At 37.5% G+C, this 20,579-nt stretch overlaps 1 protein-coding gene across 2 annotated transcripts in view; it reads left to right on the forward strand.

The window, feature by feature from the left end:
* Nucleotides 1–20,579, forward strand: part of KCNT2 (potassium sodium-activated channel subfamily T member 2) — a 369,346-nt gene that overhangs the window by 112,499 nt on the left and 236,268 nt on the right. For both annotated transcript variants that reach the window (XM_082654683.1, XM_082654684.1), the window contains exon 4: nt 20,191–20,239. In XM_082654683.1, coding sequence (XP_082510809.1) covers nt 20,191–20,239 — 49 coding nt within the window. The remainder of the gene's footprint in view (nt 1–20,190; nt 20,240–20,579) is intronic.

Genomic DNA, 20,579 nt, shown 5'->3' on the forward strand with positions numbered 1-20,579 from the left:
ATGTGCCACATCTTCTTTATCCATTCATCTGTCAATGGATACTTAGGTTGCTTCCATGTCCTGGCTATTGTAAATAGAGCTGCAATGAACATTGAGGTACATGAGTCTTTTTGAATTATAGTTTTCTCAGGGTATATGCCCAGTAGTGGGATTACTGGGTCGTATGGTAGTTCTATTTTTAGTTTTTTGAGGAACCTTCATACTGTTCTCCATAGTGGCTGTATCAGTTTACGTTCCCACGAACAGTGCAAGAGTGTTCCCTTTTCTTCACACTCTCTCCAGCATTTACTGTTTGTAGATTTTTTGATGATGGCCATTCTGACTGCTATGAGGTGATACCTCATGGTAGTTTTGATTTGCATTTCTCTAATGTCAGTGATGTTGAGCATTCTTTCATGTGTTTGTTGGCAATCTGTATATCTTCTTTGGAGAAATATCTGTTTAGGTCTTCTGCCCATTTTTGGATTGTGTTGTTTGTTTTATTGACATTGAGATACATGAGCTGCCGGTATATTTTGGAGATTAATCCTTTGTCAGTTGTTTCGTCTGCAAATATTATCTCCCATCCTGAGGGTTGCCTTTTCGTCTTCTTTATGGTTTCCTTTGCTGTGCAAAAGCTTTTAAGTTTCATTAGGTCCCATTTGTTTGTTTTTATTTCCAATTCTCTAGGAGGTGGGTCAAAAAGGAGCTTGCTGTGATTTATGTCATACAGTGTTCTTCCTATGTTTACCTCTAAGAGTTTTATAGTGTCTGGCCTTACAATTAGGTCGTTAATCCATTTTGAGTTTATTTTTGTGTATGGTGTTAGGGAGTGTTCTAATTTCATTCTTTACATGTAGCTGTCCAGTTTTCCCAGCACCACTTATTGAAGTGGCTGTCTTTTCTCCATTGTATATTATTGCCTCCTTTATCAAAAATAAGGTGACCATATGTGTGTGGGTTTATCTCTGGGCTTTGTATCCTGTTCCATTGATCTATATTTCTGTTTTTGTGCCAGTACCATACTGTCTTGATTGTTGTCGCTTTGTAGTATAGTCTGAAGTCAAGGAGCCCGATTCTTCCAGCTCCGTTTTTCTTTCTCAAGATTCCTTTGGTTATTCAGGGTCTTTTGTGTTTCCATACAAATTGTGATATTTTCTGTTCTCGTTCTGTGAAAAATGCCATTGGTAGTTTGATATGGATTGCATTGAATCTATAGATTACTTTGGGTAGTGTAGTCATTTACAAAATGTTGATTCTTCCAATCCAAGAACATGGTATATCTCTCCATCTGTTTGTATCATCTTTAATTTCTTTCATCAGTGTCCTATAATTTTCTGCATACAGGTCTTTTGTCGCCTTAGGTAGTTTTATTCCTGGGTATTTTATTGTTTTTGTTGCAATGGTAAATGCGAGTGTTTCCTTTATTTCTCTTTCAGATTTTTCGTCATTAGTGTATAGGAATGCAAGAAATTTTGTGCATTAATTTTCTATCCTGCTACTTTACCAAATTCATTGATTAGTTCTAGTAGTTTTCTGGTAGCATCTTTAGGATTCTCTCTATATAGTATCATATTATCTGCAAACAGTGACTGCTTTCCTTTTTATTTTCCAATTTCGATTCCTTTTATTTCTTTTTCTGCTCTGATTGCTGTGGCTAAAACTTCCAAATCTATGTTGAACAATAGTGGTGAGAGTGGACAACCTTGTCTTGTTCCTGATCTTAGAGGAAATGCTTTCAGTTTTTCACCATGGAGAATGATGTTGGTTATGGGTTTGTCATATATGGCCTTTGTTATGTTGAGGTAAGTTCCCTCTATGCCTACTTTCTTTAGGGTTTTTTTTTATCATAAATAGGTGTTGAATTTTGTCAAAAGATTTTTCTGCATCTATTGAGATGATCTTATGGTTTTTCTCCTTCAATTTGTTGCTATGGTTTATCACATTGATTGATTTGCATATATTGAAGAATCCTTGCATTCCTGGGGTAAACCCCACTTGATCATGGTGTATGATCCTTTTAATGTGCTGTTGGATTCTGTTTGTTAGTATTTTGTTGAGGATTTTTGCATCTATGTTCATCAGTGATATCGGCCTGTAGTTTTCTTTCTTTGTGACATCTTTGTCTGGTTTTGGTATTAGGGTAATGGTGGCCTCGTAGAATTAATTTTGGAGTGTTCTTCCTCTGCTATATTTTGGAAGAGTTTGAGAAGGATAGACGTTAGGTATTCTCTAAATATTTGATAGAAATCACCTGTGAAGCCATCTGATCCTGGGCTTTTGTTTGTTGGAAGAGTTTTAATTATAGTTTCAAATTCAGTGCTTGTGATTGGTCTGATTATATTTTCTATTTCTTCCTGATTCAGTCTTGGAAGGTTGTACTCTTCTAAGAATTTTTCCATTTCTTCCAGGTTGTCCATTTTATTGGCACGTAGTTGCTTGTATTAATCGCTCATGAGCCTTTGTATTTCTGCAGGGTCAGTTGTTACTTCTACTTTTTCATTTCTTATTCTGTGGATTTGAGTCTTCTCCCTTTTTTTCTTGGTGAGTCTGGGTAATGCTTTATCAATTTAGTTTATCTTCTCGTAGAACCAGCTTTTAGTTTTATTGATCTTTGCTATCATTTCCTTCATTTCTTTTTTGTTTATTTCTGATCTGATCTTTATGATTTCTTTCCTTCTGCTAACTTTGTGGTTTTTTTGTTCTTTCTCTAATTGCTTTAGGTGTAAGGTTAGGTTGTTTATTTGAGATATTTCTTGTTTCTTAAGGTAGGATTGTATTGCTATAAACTTCCCTATTAGAACTGCTTTTGCTGCATCCCATAGGTTTTGGGTCATTGTGTTTTTATTGTCATTTGTTTCTAGGTATTTTTTGATTTCCTCTGTGATTTCTTCAGTGATATCTTGGTTATTAAGTAGTGTATTGTTTAGCCTCCATGTGCTTGTATTTTTTACATATTTTTTCCTGTAATTTATATCCAGTCTCACAGCATTGTGGTCAGAAAAGATACTTGATATGATTTCAGTTTTCTTAAATTTACCAAGGCTTGATTTGTGACCCAAGATATGATCTATCCTGGAGAATGTTCCATGAGCACTTGAGAAGGATGTGTATTCTGTTGTTTTTGGATGGAATGTCCTATAAATGTCAATTAAGTCCTCTTGTTTAATGTATCATTTAAAGCTTGTTTTTCCTTATTTATTTTCATTTTGGATGATCTGTCCATTGGTGAAAGTGGGGTGTTAAAGTCCCCTACTATGACTGTGTTACTGTCGATTTCCCCTTTTATGGCTGTTAGTATTTGCCTTATGTATTGAGGTGCTGCTATGTTGGGTGCATAAATATTTAAAATTGTTATATCTTCTTGGAATAATCCCTTGATCATTATGTAGTGTCCTTATTTGTCTCTTGCAATAGCGTTTATTTTAAAGTCTATTTTGTCTGATATGAGAATTGCTACTCCAGCTTTCTTTTGATTTCCATTTGCATGGAATATCTTTTTCCATCCCCTCGCACTCAGTCTGTATGGGTCCGTAGGTCTGAAGTGGGTCTCTTGTAGACAGCATATATATACGGGTCTTGTTTTTGTATCCATTCAGACAGTGTGTGTCTTTTGGTGGGAGCATTTAATCCTTTTACATTTAAGGTAATTATCGATATGTATGTTCCTATTCCCATTTTCTTAATTGTTTTGGGTTCGTTATTGTAGGTCTTTTCCTTCTCTTGTGTTTCTTGCCTAGAGAAGTTCCTTTAGCATTTGTTGTAAAGCTGGTTTGGTGGTGCTGAACTCTCTCAGATTTTGCTTGTCTGTGAAGGTTTTATTTTCTCCATCAAATCTGAATGAGATCCTTGCTGGGTAGAGTAATCTTGGTTGTAGGTTTTTCTCCTTCATCACTTTAAATATGTCCTGCCACTCCCTTCTGGCTTGCAGAGTTTCTGCTGAAAGATCAGCTGTTAACCTTATGGGGATTCTCTTGTATGTTATTTGTTGTTTTCACCTTGCTGCTTTTAATATGTTTTCTTTGTGTTTAATATTTGATAGTTGGATTAATATGTGTCTTGGCGTGTTTCTCCTTGGATTTATCCTGTATGGGAGTCTGTGGTTCGTGGACTTGATTGACTATTTCCTTTCTCATATTAGGGAAGTTTTCAACTATAATCCCTTCAAATATTTTCTCAGTTCCTGTCTTTTTCTCTTCTTCTGTGATGCCTATAATTCGAATGTTGGTACATTTAATGTTGTCCCAGAGGTCTTTGAGATTGTCCTCAATTCTTTTCATTCTTTTTTCTTTATTCTGCTCTGCAGTAGTTATTTCTACTATTTTATCTTCCAGGTCCCTTATCCATTCTTCTGCTGTTGACTTCTTCTAGAGAATTTTTAATTTCATTTATTGTGTTGTTCATCATTGTTTGTTTGCTCTTTTGTTCTTCTAGGTCCTTGTTAAACGTTTCTTGTATTTTCTCCATTCTATTTCCAAGACTTTGGATCATCTTTATTATCATAACTCTGAATTCTTTTTGAGGTAGACTGCCTATTTCCTCTTCATTTATTAGGTCTGGTGGGTTTTTAACCTTGCTCCTTCGTCTGCTGTGTGTTTCTGTTTTTTCTCATTTTGCTTAACTTACTGTGTTTGGGGTCTCCTTTTTGCAGGCTGCAGGTTCGTAGTTCCCCTTGTTTTTGGTGTGTGCCCCCAGTGGCTAAGGTTGGTTCATTGTGTTGTGTAGGCTTTCTGGTGGAGGGGACTAGTGCCTGTGTTCTGGTGGATGAGGCTGGATCTTGTCTTTCCTGTGGGCAGGACCACTTCAGCTAGAGTGTTTTGAGGTTTCTGTGACCTTATTATGATTTTAGGCAGCCTCTCTGCTAATGGGTGAGGTTGTGTTCCTTTACTGCTAATTGTTTGGCCTAGGGTGTTCAACACTGTAGATTGCTGGTGGTTGAGTGTTTCTTGGTCTTAGTGTTGAGATGGAGTTCTGTGGGAGAGCTTTTGCTGTTTGAGATTATGTGGAGGTCTCTGGTGGATCAATGTCCTGAACTCTGCTCTCCCACCTTCGAGGCACAGGCCTGACACCTGGCCGGAGCATCAGACCCTGTCAGCCACATGCCTCAGAAGAAAAGTGAGAAAATAATAAAGAAAGTAAAAAATAAAATAGAATAAAATAAAATAATTTATTAAAATAAAAAAGCAAAAAAAATATTAAAAATAAAAAAATTAAAAAGTATTAAAAAAGGAAAAGAAAGAAAAAAGAATAGAGCCACGAAACTAAAAAACAAATTCACCAATGATAAGAACACTAAAAACTATAGTAAAACCAACCAACAAACAAAAAAATGGACAGATAGCACCCTAGGATAAATGGTAAAACAAAGCTATACAGGCACAATCACACAAAGAAGCATACACATACGCCCTCACCAAAAGAGAAAAAGGAAAAAAATATATATACATATATATATATAAACAAAAAAAGGAAGAGAGCAACCAAATTATTAAGCAAATCTACCAATGATAATAAACTCTAAAAACTAAACTAAGATAAACATAAAACCCGAAAGAAATTAGATGCAGAAAGCAAACCCCAAGTCTACAGTTGCTCCCAAATTCCACCGTCTCAATTTTGGAATGATTTGTTGTCTATTCCAGAGATGCAGGGTACATCAAGTTGATTGTGGAAATTTAATCCACTTCTCCTGAGGCTGCTGGGAGAGATTTCCCTTTCTCTTCTTTGTTCGCACAGCTCGTGGGGTTCAGCTTTGGATTTGGCCCCGCCTCTGCATGTAGGTCGCCGGAGGGCGTCTCTTCTTCGCTCAGACAGGATGGGGTTAAAGGAGCGGGTGATTTGGGGGCTCTGGCTCACTCAGGCTGGGGGAGGGAGGGGTACGGAATGCGGGGCAAGCCTGTGGCGACAGAGGCTGGCGTGACGTTGCAACAGCCTGAGGCACACTGTGTGTTCTCCAGGAGAATTTGTCCCTGGATCACGGGATCCTGGCAGTGGTGGGCTGCACAGGCTCCGGGGAGGGGAGGTGTGGATAGTGACCTGTGCTTGCACACAGGTTTTTTGGTGGCTGCAGCAGCAGCCTTAGCATCTCATGCCCATCTCTGGTGTCTGAGCTGATAGCCGCAGCTTGTGACTGTCTCTGGAACTCCTTTAGGCAGTGCTCTGAATCTCCTCTCCTCGCACAACCTGGAACAATGGTCTCTTGCCTCTTAGGCAGTTTCAGAATTTTTCCCGGACTCCCTCCCAGCTAGCTGTGGCACACTAGCCCCCTTCAGGCTGTGTTCACACCGCCAACCCCAGTCCTCTCCCTGGGATCCGACCTCCGAAGCCCGAGCCTCAGCTCCCAGCCCCTGCCCATCCCGGCGGGTGAGCAGACAAGCCTCTCAGGCTGGTGAGTGCTGGTCGGCACAGATCCTCTGTGTGGAAATCTCTCCCCCTTGCCCTTTGCACCCCTGTAGCTGTGCTCTCCTCCGTGGCTCCGAAGCTTCCCCTCTGCCACCCCTCGTCTCCGCCAGTGAAGGGGCTTCCTAGTGTGTGGAAACTTTTCCTCCTTCACATCTCCCTCCCAGAAGTGCAGGTCCTGTCCCTATTCTTTTGTCTGTGTTTTTTCTTTTTTCTTATGCCCTACCCAGGTACGTGGGGGAGTTTCCTGCATTTTGGGAAGTCTGAGGTCTTCTGCCAGCGTTCAATAGGTATTCTGTAGGAGTTGTTCCACATGTAGATATATTTCTGATGTATTTGTGGGGAGGAAGGTGATCTCCACATCTTACTCCTCCGCCATCTTGAAGGTCTCTCCTGATGTGGTTAATGTTAATGAGATGTTGATCCACTCTGCATCTCTGGAATAAATCCCACTTGATCATGATGTGTGATCCTTTTTAATGTATTGTCGAATTTCGTTTTCTAATATTTTGTTGAGGGTTTTTGCATCAATATTTATCAGGGTTATTGACCTGTAATTTTCTTTTTGTGTGATTTTCTTGTCTGGTTTCATTATCCGGGTTTCAGGCCTCTAAAATTGAGTTTGGAAACATTCCCTCCTCTTCAATTTTTGGAAGAATTTTAGGCAGCTAGGTTTCAAACCTTCTTTGAATATTTGGAAGAATTCATCAGTATAGCCAGCTGGTGGTAGACTTTTGTTTGTTAGGAATTTTTAAATTACTAATTAGATCTCCTTACTAGTAGTCAGTCTATTCAGATTTTTTATTTCTATATGATTCAGTCTTAGAAGCTTGCATATTTCAAAGAATTTTTTCATTTCTTCTAAGTTGTCCAGTTTGGCACATAATTGTTCATAATAATCTCTTACGATCTTTTGTATTTCTGTGGTATCATTTGTAATACCTCTCTCATTTTAGGTTTTATTTATTTGAGCCTGCTCCCTTTTTTTCTTGGTAAGTCTAGTGAAAGGTTTGTCATTTTTTTTTATCTTTTCAAAGCACCAGCTGTTGGTTTTATTCATCTTTCCTAATGTTTTCTAAGTCTTTATTTCATTTATTTCTACTCTGATCTTTATCATTTCCCTTTTTTTTTTTTTACTGTTTCCCTTCATTTGTTCTTTTTTTCTGGTTCTTTTAGGTATAAAGTTAGATTGTGTATTTGTATTTTTTCTTGTTCCTTGAGGTAGCCCTGTATCTGTATGAACTTCCCTCTTAGAACAGCTTTTGCTGCATTCCATAGGTTTTGGAATGCTGTGTTGACATTTTCGTCTCACAATAATTTTTTATTTCCTCTTTGATTTCTTTTTTGACCCATTGGTTATTTGGTAGCATGTTTTTTTATTTTGATGTATTCGTGATTTATCCAGTTTTCTTCCTAAAATTGATTTTTAGTTTCATACCATGTGGTCAGAAAAGGTACTTGGTATAGTTTCAGTCTTCTGATATGTTTTGTGATCTAACATGTGTCCTATCTTGGAGAATGTTCATGTGCACTTGAACATGTATGTTCTGCTGAATTTGGATGGAATGTCCTGTATGTGTGTATTAAATACATCTGATCTAATGTGTCATTTAAGACTAATGTTTCTTTATTTTCTCTCTGAATGATCAATCCATTGATGGAAGTATGGTGTTGCAGTCAATTTCTCCCTTTAGGTGTCTTGATATTTGCTTTATATATTTAGATGCTCCTAAGTTGGGTGTATATATATTTACAAATGTTATATCATCCTGCTGGGTTGACCTTTTTATCATTATCTAATACCCTTCTTTGTCTTTTACTACAGTCTTTGTTTTAAAGTCTATCTTGTTTGATATAAATATAGCTACACCAGCTTCCTTTTTATTTTAATTTTCATGGAATATCTTTTTCCACTCCTTTACTTTGTCTGTATGTGTCCTTACATCTGAAGTAAGTCTCTTGAGGCAACATATAGATGAGTTTTTTTTAAATCCATTCAACCACTGTATGTATTTTGATTAGAGAAGTTATTCTATTTACATTTAAAGTAATTATTGATAGGTGTGTACTTATTACCATTTCATTACTTATTTTCTGGCTATTTTTGTAGTTTGTCTCTGTTCTTTTCTTCTTCTCTTGCTCCTTTCCCTTGTGCTTTGATGACTTTCTTTTTTGTTATGTTTAGATTTCTTCTTTATTGTTTTTGTATACCTACTGAAGGTTTTTGCTTTGTGATTAACATGATGTTCACATATAACAGCATATACATATAGCAGTCTCTTAAATTGAGAGCAAGTTAGGTTTGAACATATTCTAAAAACTCTACATTTTTATCACTGCCATCCACGTTTTATGTTTTTGATAGCATATTTTTCATTTAAAAAATTTTATGTATGTCATAACTAATTATTGTAGTTACAGTTACTTTTACTACTTTTTTCTTTTAACCTTAATAATAGCTTAGTAAATGGTCAGTCCACTAGTTTTATTGTGTATTTACCTTTACCAGTGAAATTTTTACTTTCTTTTGTTTTCTTGTTACTTGTTAGTGCCTTTTCTTTTCAGCTTAAAGAAGTCCCTTTATTTTTCTTTTAAGGGTGGTTTAGGGATGATAAAATCCTTTAGCTTTTGCTTGTCTGGAAAATTCTTTATCTCCCCTTGGATTCTGAATGACAACCTTGCCAAGCAGAGTATTCTTGGTTGGAAGATTTTTCTTTTCAGCAATTTGAATCTATCATGCCACTCTCTTCTGCTCTGCAAAGCTTCCTCTTGAAAATAAGCTGGTAGTCTTATGGAGGTTCCCTTGTACATAAAAAGTTGTTTTCCTCTTGCTGCTTTTAATATTCTCTCTTTAACTTTTGACATTTTTATTGTAATGTGTCTCTCTCTGGGTTTGTCTTATTTGTAACTCTCTTGTCTTCCTGGACCTAGATGTCTGTTTCCTTCCCTAGCTTAGGAAAAATTTCAGCCATTATTTCCTGGCATAAACTTTCTGCCCCTTTTCTTTCTCCCTTCCTTTTTTGTCATCCCTATCATGTGTATATTAGTCTGTTTGATGGTGTACTGTAAATCTCTTAAGCTGGCTTCACTCTTAGTCACTTTTTTTCTTTTTGCTGCTCTTACTGAATGAATTCCATTATCCTATCTTTGAGTTTGGTTTTTTTTTTTCTTCTGCTTGATCTAGTGAACCCCTTTACTGCATTTTTTCAGTTCAGTTATTGTATTCTTCAGCTCTATGACTTTTGTTTTGGTACTTTCTTATATTTTCTATCTCTTTGTTGAAGTCCTCACTGTATTCATCTGTTCTTCTCTCAAGTTTGGTGAGCATTTTCATGACTATTATTTTGAACTCTGTATCAGGTAAATTACTTATCTCCATTTCATTAAGGATTTTTTTTTTTAATCTTGCTTTCTTTTGAAACATATTCCTTGGTTTCCTCATTTTGCTTGCCTCTCTGTGTTTCTATGTATTAGGCAAAAGAGGATACCTCACCCAGTCTCAAAGGAGTTCTATTGTGTAAGCACAATTGTTATTGTTATTGTTTGACCTTGCCCTAGCTCTTGGTGGTCTCTCAAATCTTTGTGATTGTTTAAGCAGTGTGGTTTATTCTTGATAAGTTCCAGATTTTGAGGTTGTGCTAAGCCCTATCAGTGTTCAAAGGTAGGGATCTCAGTCAGCCCCTAGTTTCAGACTGATTTGAAGCCAGACTCTCAGGCAGCAGCTTTAAAATATGCAAATATATATAGTCTGGTGGGGCCACTGTTGTTATCTTTACTGACCTTCAAACGAGGTAATTTGGAGGTGACAGTTGCAAAAGTCAGGGCTGTAGACGAGTGTATATGCTCTTTTCTGGGAGGTACTGGTGAGCTGTAGCAAGGCCTGGGAGGGTGCAAAGATGGCATTCCCCTAGCCTAGGTTCCCTGAGAGCTCCTCTGTAACCCCTAGATGTGTGGAAAGCCTGAAGCTACTCCTTGCACTGAGGCTCTAGGACAAGAAAATGGGCCTTTTTTAGTGGAAAACTGGGGGTGTGTTTCAGTCTGCTATGTCATTGGGGTGGTAGCTGTGATGCCTAATTATTTCAATCTCCTGAGGCCCAGAAATGCAGGCCTCCCTGGCCACCAGGGCCAGGTACTCAAGGGGCATCACCTGTATTGACGCTCTGCACCCGCGGGCTTCATTGGGGCCACAAGATAGTGTGGGTGATGCTAGCAAGGAGAGGAAACACAAAAATGGCACCCACCAGTGCCTCTGTTTCCTGATGATGTCCAAAGAGAGCCCTGTGCCCTTGGCAGTTGCTTTAAGATTGGCTAATGAATCTCCTACATATGTGGTCTAGGTGCTTTTTAAACTGCTGCCTTTTCTCTGAGTCTTAGGGTGAGTTAGTCTGCATGTGAGCCCTTTAAGAGCAGACTTCTAGTACCCCACAGCCTTTTGGGTCTCCTGAACCTAAATCCTACTGGTGTTCGAAGCTGGTGGTTTTCTGGGCTCATTTCTCCAGGTCCCAAGGGTTGGGCGTCTGTGTGGGGCACAGACTCCCCGTTTCTCAGGGAGAAGCGCTGTATTGTGAGATTCCTCCCATCTGTGGGTCACTGCGTCAGAGGTGGGGTTTTTGATGAGACTGCATCTCTGCCTCTCCTACGTGTCTCATTGTGGCCCTTTTATCCCTTGTTGTGGAGGAACACTTCTGCTAGTTTTCAGGTCTTTTTCAGAGGGAATTGATCCATATGTAGCAATAGATTTGGTGTGTCCGTGGGAGGAGATGTGTTCAGGATCTTTCTACACTGCCATTTTGAATCACCTCCTGAATTGTAGTATAATTTTAAAGAATGTTGTATAGAATTTATTTCTTCAAGGACATTTTAGGTGTTTGTCACAATTAAATTGATCTGGTTTTCAGTTAATACATCAATGTAGTATTTGTAGTTTCTTTGAAAACATCTCTTATTTCGTTTATCTATTTGTCTAATGCTAATACTTGACACCTACCCATACAATTTTTATTGCTAGTCAAAGTACTCTATTTAATTGTTTGAAATGAATCAGTCTCTTTAAAGACCCAAATACTTTTCTGTTCTTGATTCACATATACTCCAAAAAGGTTTACTCTACTGTATACCAGTTTTGTAAGTATTTTCAGTTATAGTCTAGACATTACTTTTTTTTATGGTTCCTTGAGGGCATTATTCTAAGTGAAATAAGTCAGACAGAAAAAGATAAATACTGTATGATCTCACATGTGGAATCTTAAAACAAAACAAAACAAAACAAAAACAAAACTGGTTATTTATTCTTGAATAGAAACATATCAGCATTTATTGGGATGCCTGATTCAAGTCGCAGATTTAGCTTGTGTAGTTCTTTATCTAATTTGAGTTAAATGACATTGATTTATTTTAACTTACTTTTCCCTTCGTTATCATGTTGCTTTTATTAAATTGTGTTTCTATTCATTTATGGGTTTTCCTTTTACTTTCTGTCTTTTGCTAGAAGCAGTAGGGAAGGGGACTGGGTGTGTAATGGCCTAAATAATTATTATCTCAAAGCTACTGTGGGTCTCTGTCCAGCCTACAAAATTGAAAATAATTTTCAAAGCAGAAAACGAATTTGATGACTAACTTCTGTACAATTATTTTTTCATGTGGAGGCTCGCCCTAAGAAAAGTAAAGAAAAAAAAAGATCAAAGTTAAGTGGAAAATGAAGTCATAATATGCATTTAAATGAATTGGTTACTCTTCAGCTTGTTTAGATAGTGAAAATGATTTCCTATGTGTTAAAGGGTTTGGAGATAAAGATTAAAAAGTGAAATTTCATTGTGTAATAATTTACATGATAATCCTTTATGATATAATTTATTCAATGAATATAATTATGGATATTTCACTATATCTGTTTTGAATACTTAGTATGTATTCATATTGCTGTAAATGAAGACATAGGTACGAAAAGGAACATTAACTACCCTCAGGAAATTTTCAGCCCTTTAAAAGGTTTTATATTTAAGAGTTCTTGTATTTTCTGGCTCTGGGCTAGTTGTTTTATATATGTTATTTCCTTCAATACACACTTAATGTTATTATTCCTACCTTACATATAAAGAAGCAGAAGTTCTCTCCTATTTGACCTCCACTTTGAGAACCTCAGCAGTAATTTTTTTTATCCCTGATTAACTTGTTGTCTGCAGGAAGCCAGCACCTCCCTGCCACTCCCCAAATTCTAACTACACGTTCACCTTCTCTACTTGGAGGTCAAATAGGCGTTGCAAACTTGCCATGTTCCAGTCGACTTTTGTGCTTTTCTACATCTCAGTGAATGGCAACCCCATCCTTCCCCAAACCCTGCTCAACCCACAGCCTCCTACATTTCGGTTGATAGCAACTTCATCCGAACAGCTGTTCAGGCCAAATGTTTTGGAGTCAGTAAGTCTTCACTTCTCTTTTTTCCTCACATTCTGCAGCATGTGCAAAATGCGCAGAAAGTTCCATCATTTCTACCTTCAAGATAGTTCAGCATACGATCACTTCTCAATGCTACCATCCTGGCCAAGCCATCTTCTCTCCTCTGGATCACTGCAGGACCCTTCCTAATTAGTCCTGCTAATTCTGCCTTTTCTCCCTTTTGGTTTATTCTTAGTGAAGCAGCCAGTATTCCTTTAAAGTATAAGTCAGATCTTGGCACAGCTGTGCTCTGAATGCCAAAGTACCTGCCATGGCTATAAGAACCCCCATTTTCCCTGCATCTCCCTCCTTGTTACTCAACCCCCCACCCACCCACTTTGCTCCAGTCACGTTGGCCTCTTCTCTGGTCCTGGGTCACACCAGACACCCTGCCAGCTCAGGGCCTTCATACCTGCTGTTCCCTCTGTCTGGAGTTGCATCAGGTAACTCTGGCACATTTCCTCAGATATTTACTCAAAATCAAATTTTTAGTGAAGCCTTACCCAAACATCCTTTTTAAAATTGTATTCACCTCACAAGACTCTCTTGAATAATCTTTTTTCCTTTCTTTTTACATTTTTCTCCATTGCCTTTATCTCTTTCACATAGGGTATGTCTGTTACTTGTTTATTTTGTTTTCTGTGTGTTCCATGTAGATTGCAATAGAAATTTCACAAGGGCACAGATTGTTGTCTGAATCCAAAGAGGCTGGCACCATATGGCACTAGTAGTTATTAAACAAGTGAGTACTGATTGAGTAATGGGTGAGCATGAATAAATGAAGATCCTTTGTTTACTTCACCTCACCAGCCTCTTAGTCTGGCCATGCTGACCTACTTGAAGCTACTTACCTATACTCTGCTCTCCACTGTCTCTGGGCCTTTGAACATTTGCTCCCAGTTCTTGGGCCCATGATTTCCACTCCTGTCCCTCCTCATTCACTCTTTTTCAACGTACCTCAGGACCTTTGGACCTTCAGGACCACAATTTATTGGATAAAACTTAATCTGACACTCTCACTTGACATCATGCCCTATAACCCAGTGCCACTCTGGGTTAGGAGTGGTTTCTGGGGATTCTGCGAGTGTCCCCCACATATTTCTGTCACCACAGTTAACATGTTGCCCTTGATTTCACTGTTTACTTCTCTTCTCTCTATACATTCACCGAGGTCAAGGGCCATGTTGTATTTGCCTTTGTAGCTTTCATATTTAGCATAGGACTTGGTGGGTCAGTGAATGTTGCTGAATTAATGGAATTATGCTCAATGGTTTTACTGATAATGTTGCACAATCCAGATGATTGAAGATCACTGCCTAGAGATGTCAGTTAGTATTACATTTATTACATTTTCTGTCTGTGTGTTATTAAAAATGGATCACATTTCAAACCCTTCCAGAAACCCTCCAGCATTGTTTTTAAAACTTGGTGATTTATAAATAAAATGTACTTTAGAGAGACCTGGGAATCATAAAATGAGGCATGATAGAATCCTTCTAAGAGTAAAAGGGCATTGGCAGGTGATAAAAAGTGAGATAATATTATTTGAAAACATTAAGAGGAACAAAGTTTCCCATAATTAACTTCTATGCCATATTAGCAAGAATATTCAACTGTAATTACAGAGGATATACACTTGAAAAATCAGATTACCGCAGTGAAAAAATACAACAAAAAAACTCAGGGCTCTATTTTGAATACAATGTTCTGTTTGGTTCCCATTGTCAATGTAATATTGGTTAATGAAAAACAGCAGTGGCCCTTATGAGCACAGGCTCTATTTTAAAATAATCAGGCTAATTCAGCAAAGAGATTTATTTAATTAGAGCTTCTGACATAATAAAGCTGAAGATATTTTGTGCCACTTTGCTTTATTTTTAAGTCCCAGGAGTCCAAACTGATATGAAAATGTTGCAGGTGTGGACAAACTGAAGGATATGAAAAGAATTTTACTCTTAATGTATGGAATTGTGCAAATGACAAGGTCTCATGTACACCCAGTTTGTAGTAAATGATTTAAAGGCATTAGCAAAGGAAACACATCCAGCATGTAGTTCATGAATTTCATTGAGAGCTGAATCATCAGCATTGACTCATTGCCTGCTGGTGCTTATGGTGGCTCTTCAATGGGTCAAAATTCACGCATCCTTTCCCACTTTAAAAGTTGTTGAAGTGATTATTAATTTTCAACATCAAATGATAAAGACAAAAGTAAGAAGCATGTAAATGTCTTATATTTTATGGTACTTGGACTTACATTTAAAATCAGTGCCTAATAGAGCAACAAGTGTGTTGAGATGACATTCCAATTTTAAAGGGTATTTCTTCTTTAGGGTAACAACTATTCAAAGAAGGAATATAATTTTCACAGTATTTTTAAATATCTGATGACCAATAAGATTGAATATCATAATGTAGACCTTTTCTTCTCTCATATACCTTGGTTATAGTATAGATTAAAGCATCTCCAAGTATTGTAACATGTAAACCCAAAAATTCAAAAGAATTTCTTTGTTTACTAGAGTCTAATGCTGGTGCTCTTAGTCAGTATACTTCTCCATATGGCGACACACACACTCACACACACACACACTATAACATGGTAAGTTCAATACTATATATGCAAGCCACTTTCATTCTGTGGCTATGTGCTGTCCTAAGACCCTAGAATCCTTCGCAGTCAGCTTTCAGAAAGATGAAGAGAGCATGGAGAAGACACATACAGTTGTTAAAATTATTGGCCGACAAATGAGGAGCGTCACTCTTACTTGTATTTCATACTCAGATCTCATTTGAGAATCGGTCACATGTCATACCTTGACACAAAGCCTGAGAAATGTGGCCTTTTGATGAAGAGTCGCTTTTTGCACCCAGCTCTGTACTGTGGAAGGGGAGAACGAATGTTGATAGACGGAAAGCCACTTCTGCCTCAGCCCGTGTGTGTCAGATGGAAAGGCTCTTAACTTCCATTCTCTCAAAGGCTCAACATTTAGTTCTCTCATCCACATTCCGACAGTTAGTGTAAAGTATACCTGAGTTTTGAAAGGATTTGGCTATTGGAAAATGTTCCTAATATATTGTCAAGACTCTCCTATGCTTCAGTATCCTGGTCACATGCTAAATTTTGTCTGTTTTTCAAAACGTGGACCCAGAACCACAGGTAGTACTCATTGCTTAGTGTTTGTTATGGTTAGGCGAGTGTCATAATTTTCCTCCCTGGTTTTGGATCTTACACTTTCGTTAATACAATACTAGCTTGCCTTCTGTGTTTGGAGCTCTGGCAACCCGAGTTCACCTTGAGCTGTGACCCACAAGTCTTTCATATGAATTCTGCCCCATGTGGTGACCCTGTTACTTTCGCATGTTTACCAGGTGCTTGATTCTTCCGGTTAACATATTCACCGCCTGACCTCCACCTCTGTGGCCAAAGCAGTTCTGACATTTTCAGCAGCTCTTTTCTTACCTTTAGGAGAGGTATTTATTCACCATAAATAAGCGCGCTGTGAAGAGTGGCTGGGGCTGCATATTATTAATTTTCCATATTTAACTTCATTATTTCCATTGTTTGATATGGTTCTTCCAGTTTTCATAATGATGCTTCAACATGATTTTATCTATAGGCCTACTTTATTTTATTTTTTTATAGGCCTACTTTAATTTAGAATAACTGAGTGATATAAATTTCATTTTTATGTTTGCTTTTGTTATTTTATTGTTATAATTTTAAAAAGTGAAATTTATTTTTATGACTTTATAAATGGTTCATGATTATTGCCATATAAATACATAGGGCAAGGAAAAGGAAGTAAAAGTTATCTAAAATCTCAATACCTAGAAATAAGTATTTTTAGTATTTTGACCACCAATCTTTTGTAAATTCTATCTATACACGTATACGCGTAACACACTCACACGGATACAATTATGACAATATTATCTACATCATTTTTATCAGTGAGTTTTTTCTCAGGGATGGTATTTTTGCTGTTGTTAACGATGAGGAGCCTACTTACTACTATTCTCTTTTTGTTGGTCGGGTAGACTCCAGTTACTTTCCTGCTCTAAATAATATTGCAATAAATATTTCTGTACAGGATTTCTTTCCTCCAAGTGCTTTTTTGTCAATGGGATTGAAGCCTCGTTTGGAATTAGTCTGTCTGCTAGTTTCAGTTTCAACTCTTGTTTGTTTTGATGGTTCTCTAGGACTGTGCAGATCAGATCCCACATTCTTTTTTCTTGATAAATTTATTTTATGCAGGAGAGTTTGGGCACTAGCTTTTTATTAGAATGTGTACATTTTCCTTCTATGCATTTATTCAGTTTAGTCCCTGGTAAATGGATGTAAAAGATGACTTTCCATTGGAGATCTTACTTTTTATCAAACTTTACATATTACAGTCTTGTAGAAACTTTTTTTAAGGATCATGAAACGTATTCCACATGGCACAGTCTTGTCCAAAAAAATCTTTTTTTCAAAGTCTTATTTAAATTTAAGTATCTGATCTTTCAAGACGTATTAAAACAATGTCAGATCAAAGAAAAGGCCATTAGTTTGATAACTAGCTTTTAGTAAATCTATGCTAATTACCAATCTCTTTTTGAAAATGTTCTCAAACATCTTATTTGCAATTTATTTTATGATTTTACAGAGATTGCTATCTCCTTAATTATTTCATAGTTTTTGTAGCATACCATTTCTATCTGCAAAAAAACATATGTATTATCCCTCTTTGCTCCTGCATACTGTATTTTGGCCTGATTTCTCAAATGTTACTGAGAACATATGTGAGATGTGTTCTGGAAATGACAGTGTTGCTGAGTTCATCACTCACAATTTGCTTTTACTGGCACCATCCATTTGTTTGTATTGAATGCCTAGCCTACTATAGGCACGTACTTGGGAAGACATTAGGACCATAATGGTGGGTGAAATAGACATACTACTTCATCCTGTGGAACTTGCAGTTTAGTGAGGCGCCAACTATTCAAGAAATACATTTACAAACAAATACAAGGTTACAACCTAGATGAGTGGCAAGGGAGGTATGGTGAGTGACATGGCTACACATGGAGATTCATTGGCTACATTGATCAAGGGGAAGCCTTCAGGAAGGTTTCCCTGAGAGAGGGTTGAGCTGAGAGCTCTCGGATAAGGGAAGAACATGTGAAAAGGGCTGTGATAGGAAGGACCATGTCACAGTTGACAAAGTCTCAGAATGCCAGGTCAAGGGTTTTGGTCCTTATCTTGACAAAAGTGAAGTGTCAGTACACAGTGGAGGGACTTCCCTGGTGGTCCAGTGGTTAAGAATCTGCCTTCCAATGCAGGGGATGTGGGTTCAATCCCGCATGCTGCAACTAAGACCCAAAGCAGCCAAAAACAAATACATAACTATTTTTTTAAAAAAGGAAATGCTTTAAAAAAATACACAGTGGAGTGATGTGATGATGTGCATTTAGAAAGAATCTCTGTAGTTGTAATTTGGAGAAAAACTGTAGAAGGCAAAAGGAGGTTTAGGGTTCCAGTTGCAGGCTTTTGCAAGAGTCCAGTTGCAAAAAATGATTAATTTAGGTTAAGGTGGCTGTGGTAGTGGAGATGAAGAGAGGTAGATACAGTCTACAGATATTTGGTGGGAAGAATTGAAAAGGTTTGGTGACTCATGTATTAAGTATTTACAAATAGAGGAGAGGAAAGCATCTAAGACGATGCCTAAGTCTTCGGCTAACCAAACACAATGGAATTTGGGTCCATTTACTGAGATGCGAAAACCTGAGAGGACCTGTTTTGGTGAGAAAGGTTACGGGTTTGTTTTGGAGCAACTGAAGATGTTAATCACCCAGGTAGATGTTACATTCTAGAATCACAAAGAGTACTTTAGTCTAATATGCTTGGTAATTTCTTTGAATAGTTTTCTAAAGTTTGCAATTCTCTTTAAAACAAGAATTTTAAAGAGTTTCTTGCCCTTTATTTTTGTTTAACATATTATGAAAAAGAAAATGATTCAAAGATTTAAAAATACACAGTCTTTTATGGGATTCCTCGAATACTTCCTAACTCTAGTGAGTAGGCTTTGTTCTGCTTTGTATGTTTTTTATTTGCATATTTTGGGCAGTGTAATACAGCTATTTCCATCTTTTCCTAAGTAGAGTGTATTGCTGTGAATGACTAGTATTTAAATCAACTGTACACCAAATGATGTAGGTAAGGGTGAGGTATAAACAGTGAGAAATTATAACTAGTAGGACATTAGAATGTATGGTGTTCTTTGCAGACTATAAACAATTTTTAACGTCAGAGATAATAGGATTTTTAAGAGACATTTAAGGACAATTACTCCTTGTCCTGCATAATGGTTTTTTTTTCTTCGTTTTTTGTTTTTTTTTTTTTTTGCGGTACGCGGGCCTCTCACTGTTGTGACCTCTCTCGTTGAGGAGCACAGGCTCCGGACGCGCAGGCTCAGCGGCCATGGCTCACAGGCCCAGCCGCTCCGCGGCATGTGGGATCTTCCCGGACCGGGGCACGAACCCATGTCCCCTGCATCGGCAGGCGGACCCTCAACCACTGCGCCACCAGGGAAGCCCCTGCATAATGTTTTATGCTAACCTCAGTCACAGGTTTTTGGGTGATATATTAAATATTTTATAAAGATTCAAATCTGAATATAAATGTGCTCTGCAATCTGAGTCACTGACTTTCTTCTGATTATTTCAACTGTTGAATGTGTGTTGCCGATATATTGTGTTAAAAATAACAAAGTCCGGGGCTTCCCTGGTGGTGCAGTGGTTGAGAGTCCGCCTGCTGATGCAGGGGACACGGGTTCGTGCCCCGGTCCGGGAAGATCCCACGTGCCGCGGAGCGGCTGGGCCCGTGAGTCATGGCCGCTGAGCCTGCGCATCCGGAGCCTGTGCTCCGCAACGGGAGAGGGCACAACAGTGAGAGGCCCATGTACCGCAAAAAATAAATAAATAAAAAATAAAATGGGATTGGTAAATATTTAAAAAAAAGAAAATAATAACAAAGTCCTAGAGTTTATGGAAGAGTCTTAAGTGGCTTTTCAATAGAGAGTTGATTAGCAGGTGGTTTGAGTTTTTCTACCCTGGCCATCCTCACTCCTTAAATAAGGGCCCATTGTCTTTTCTTACATGATTAACATGAGACCGAAAACAAAATTAAAAAGGGTTTTTTTTTTCCTGGAACAGAGACGAGTATTACCAAAAAGAAAATTGAAGCAATGTAAGATCTTTTTTCTAATTTTGGTTATGGTATTTTATTGTTTTTTTATGGTAACAACATTTAAATATTTCCAACTTTAGTGAAAATGTAAAAATGAATGCTTTTTTCATTAAAAAAAAACTAATGTCTTATTATTCTTTTCATAGGTCTCATATCTTTTGGGTGAACAGAAGTCTACCTTTATGGGGCTTACAGGTTATGTACAATTTTGTTGTATTCCTATATTTCTGGATTTATTTATATTTTACTGAGCAATACTACTGGGGAGAAAAGTTTTGACATTAAAAATGAGTTTTCGTTTATTGTTTAATTAATCTTGATGCACATCTTAAAATTTTTATTCCTTTCTTCATGTCTACGTGAGCCCTCCATTCAACCTTTTGAGAATTTCCTCATGATCAGGTTTAGACTTCAGAAAGCTTTTGAGGATCTGAAGGAAACTAAAGTAAACCCAACCTTGTTTGAAGGCACAACAAGTTCCCCAAACTACTTTAGGCATTCCTAAAGTCTTAGGTTATATCATCTTTGAAAAATT

This window comes from Grampus griseus (genome assembly GCF_964374135.1).
Source record: "Grampus griseus genome assembly, chromosome: 1".
NCBI classification, from domain to species: domain Eukaryota; kingdom Metazoa; phylum Chordata; class Mammalia; order Artiodactyla; family Delphinidae; genus Grampus; species Grampus griseus.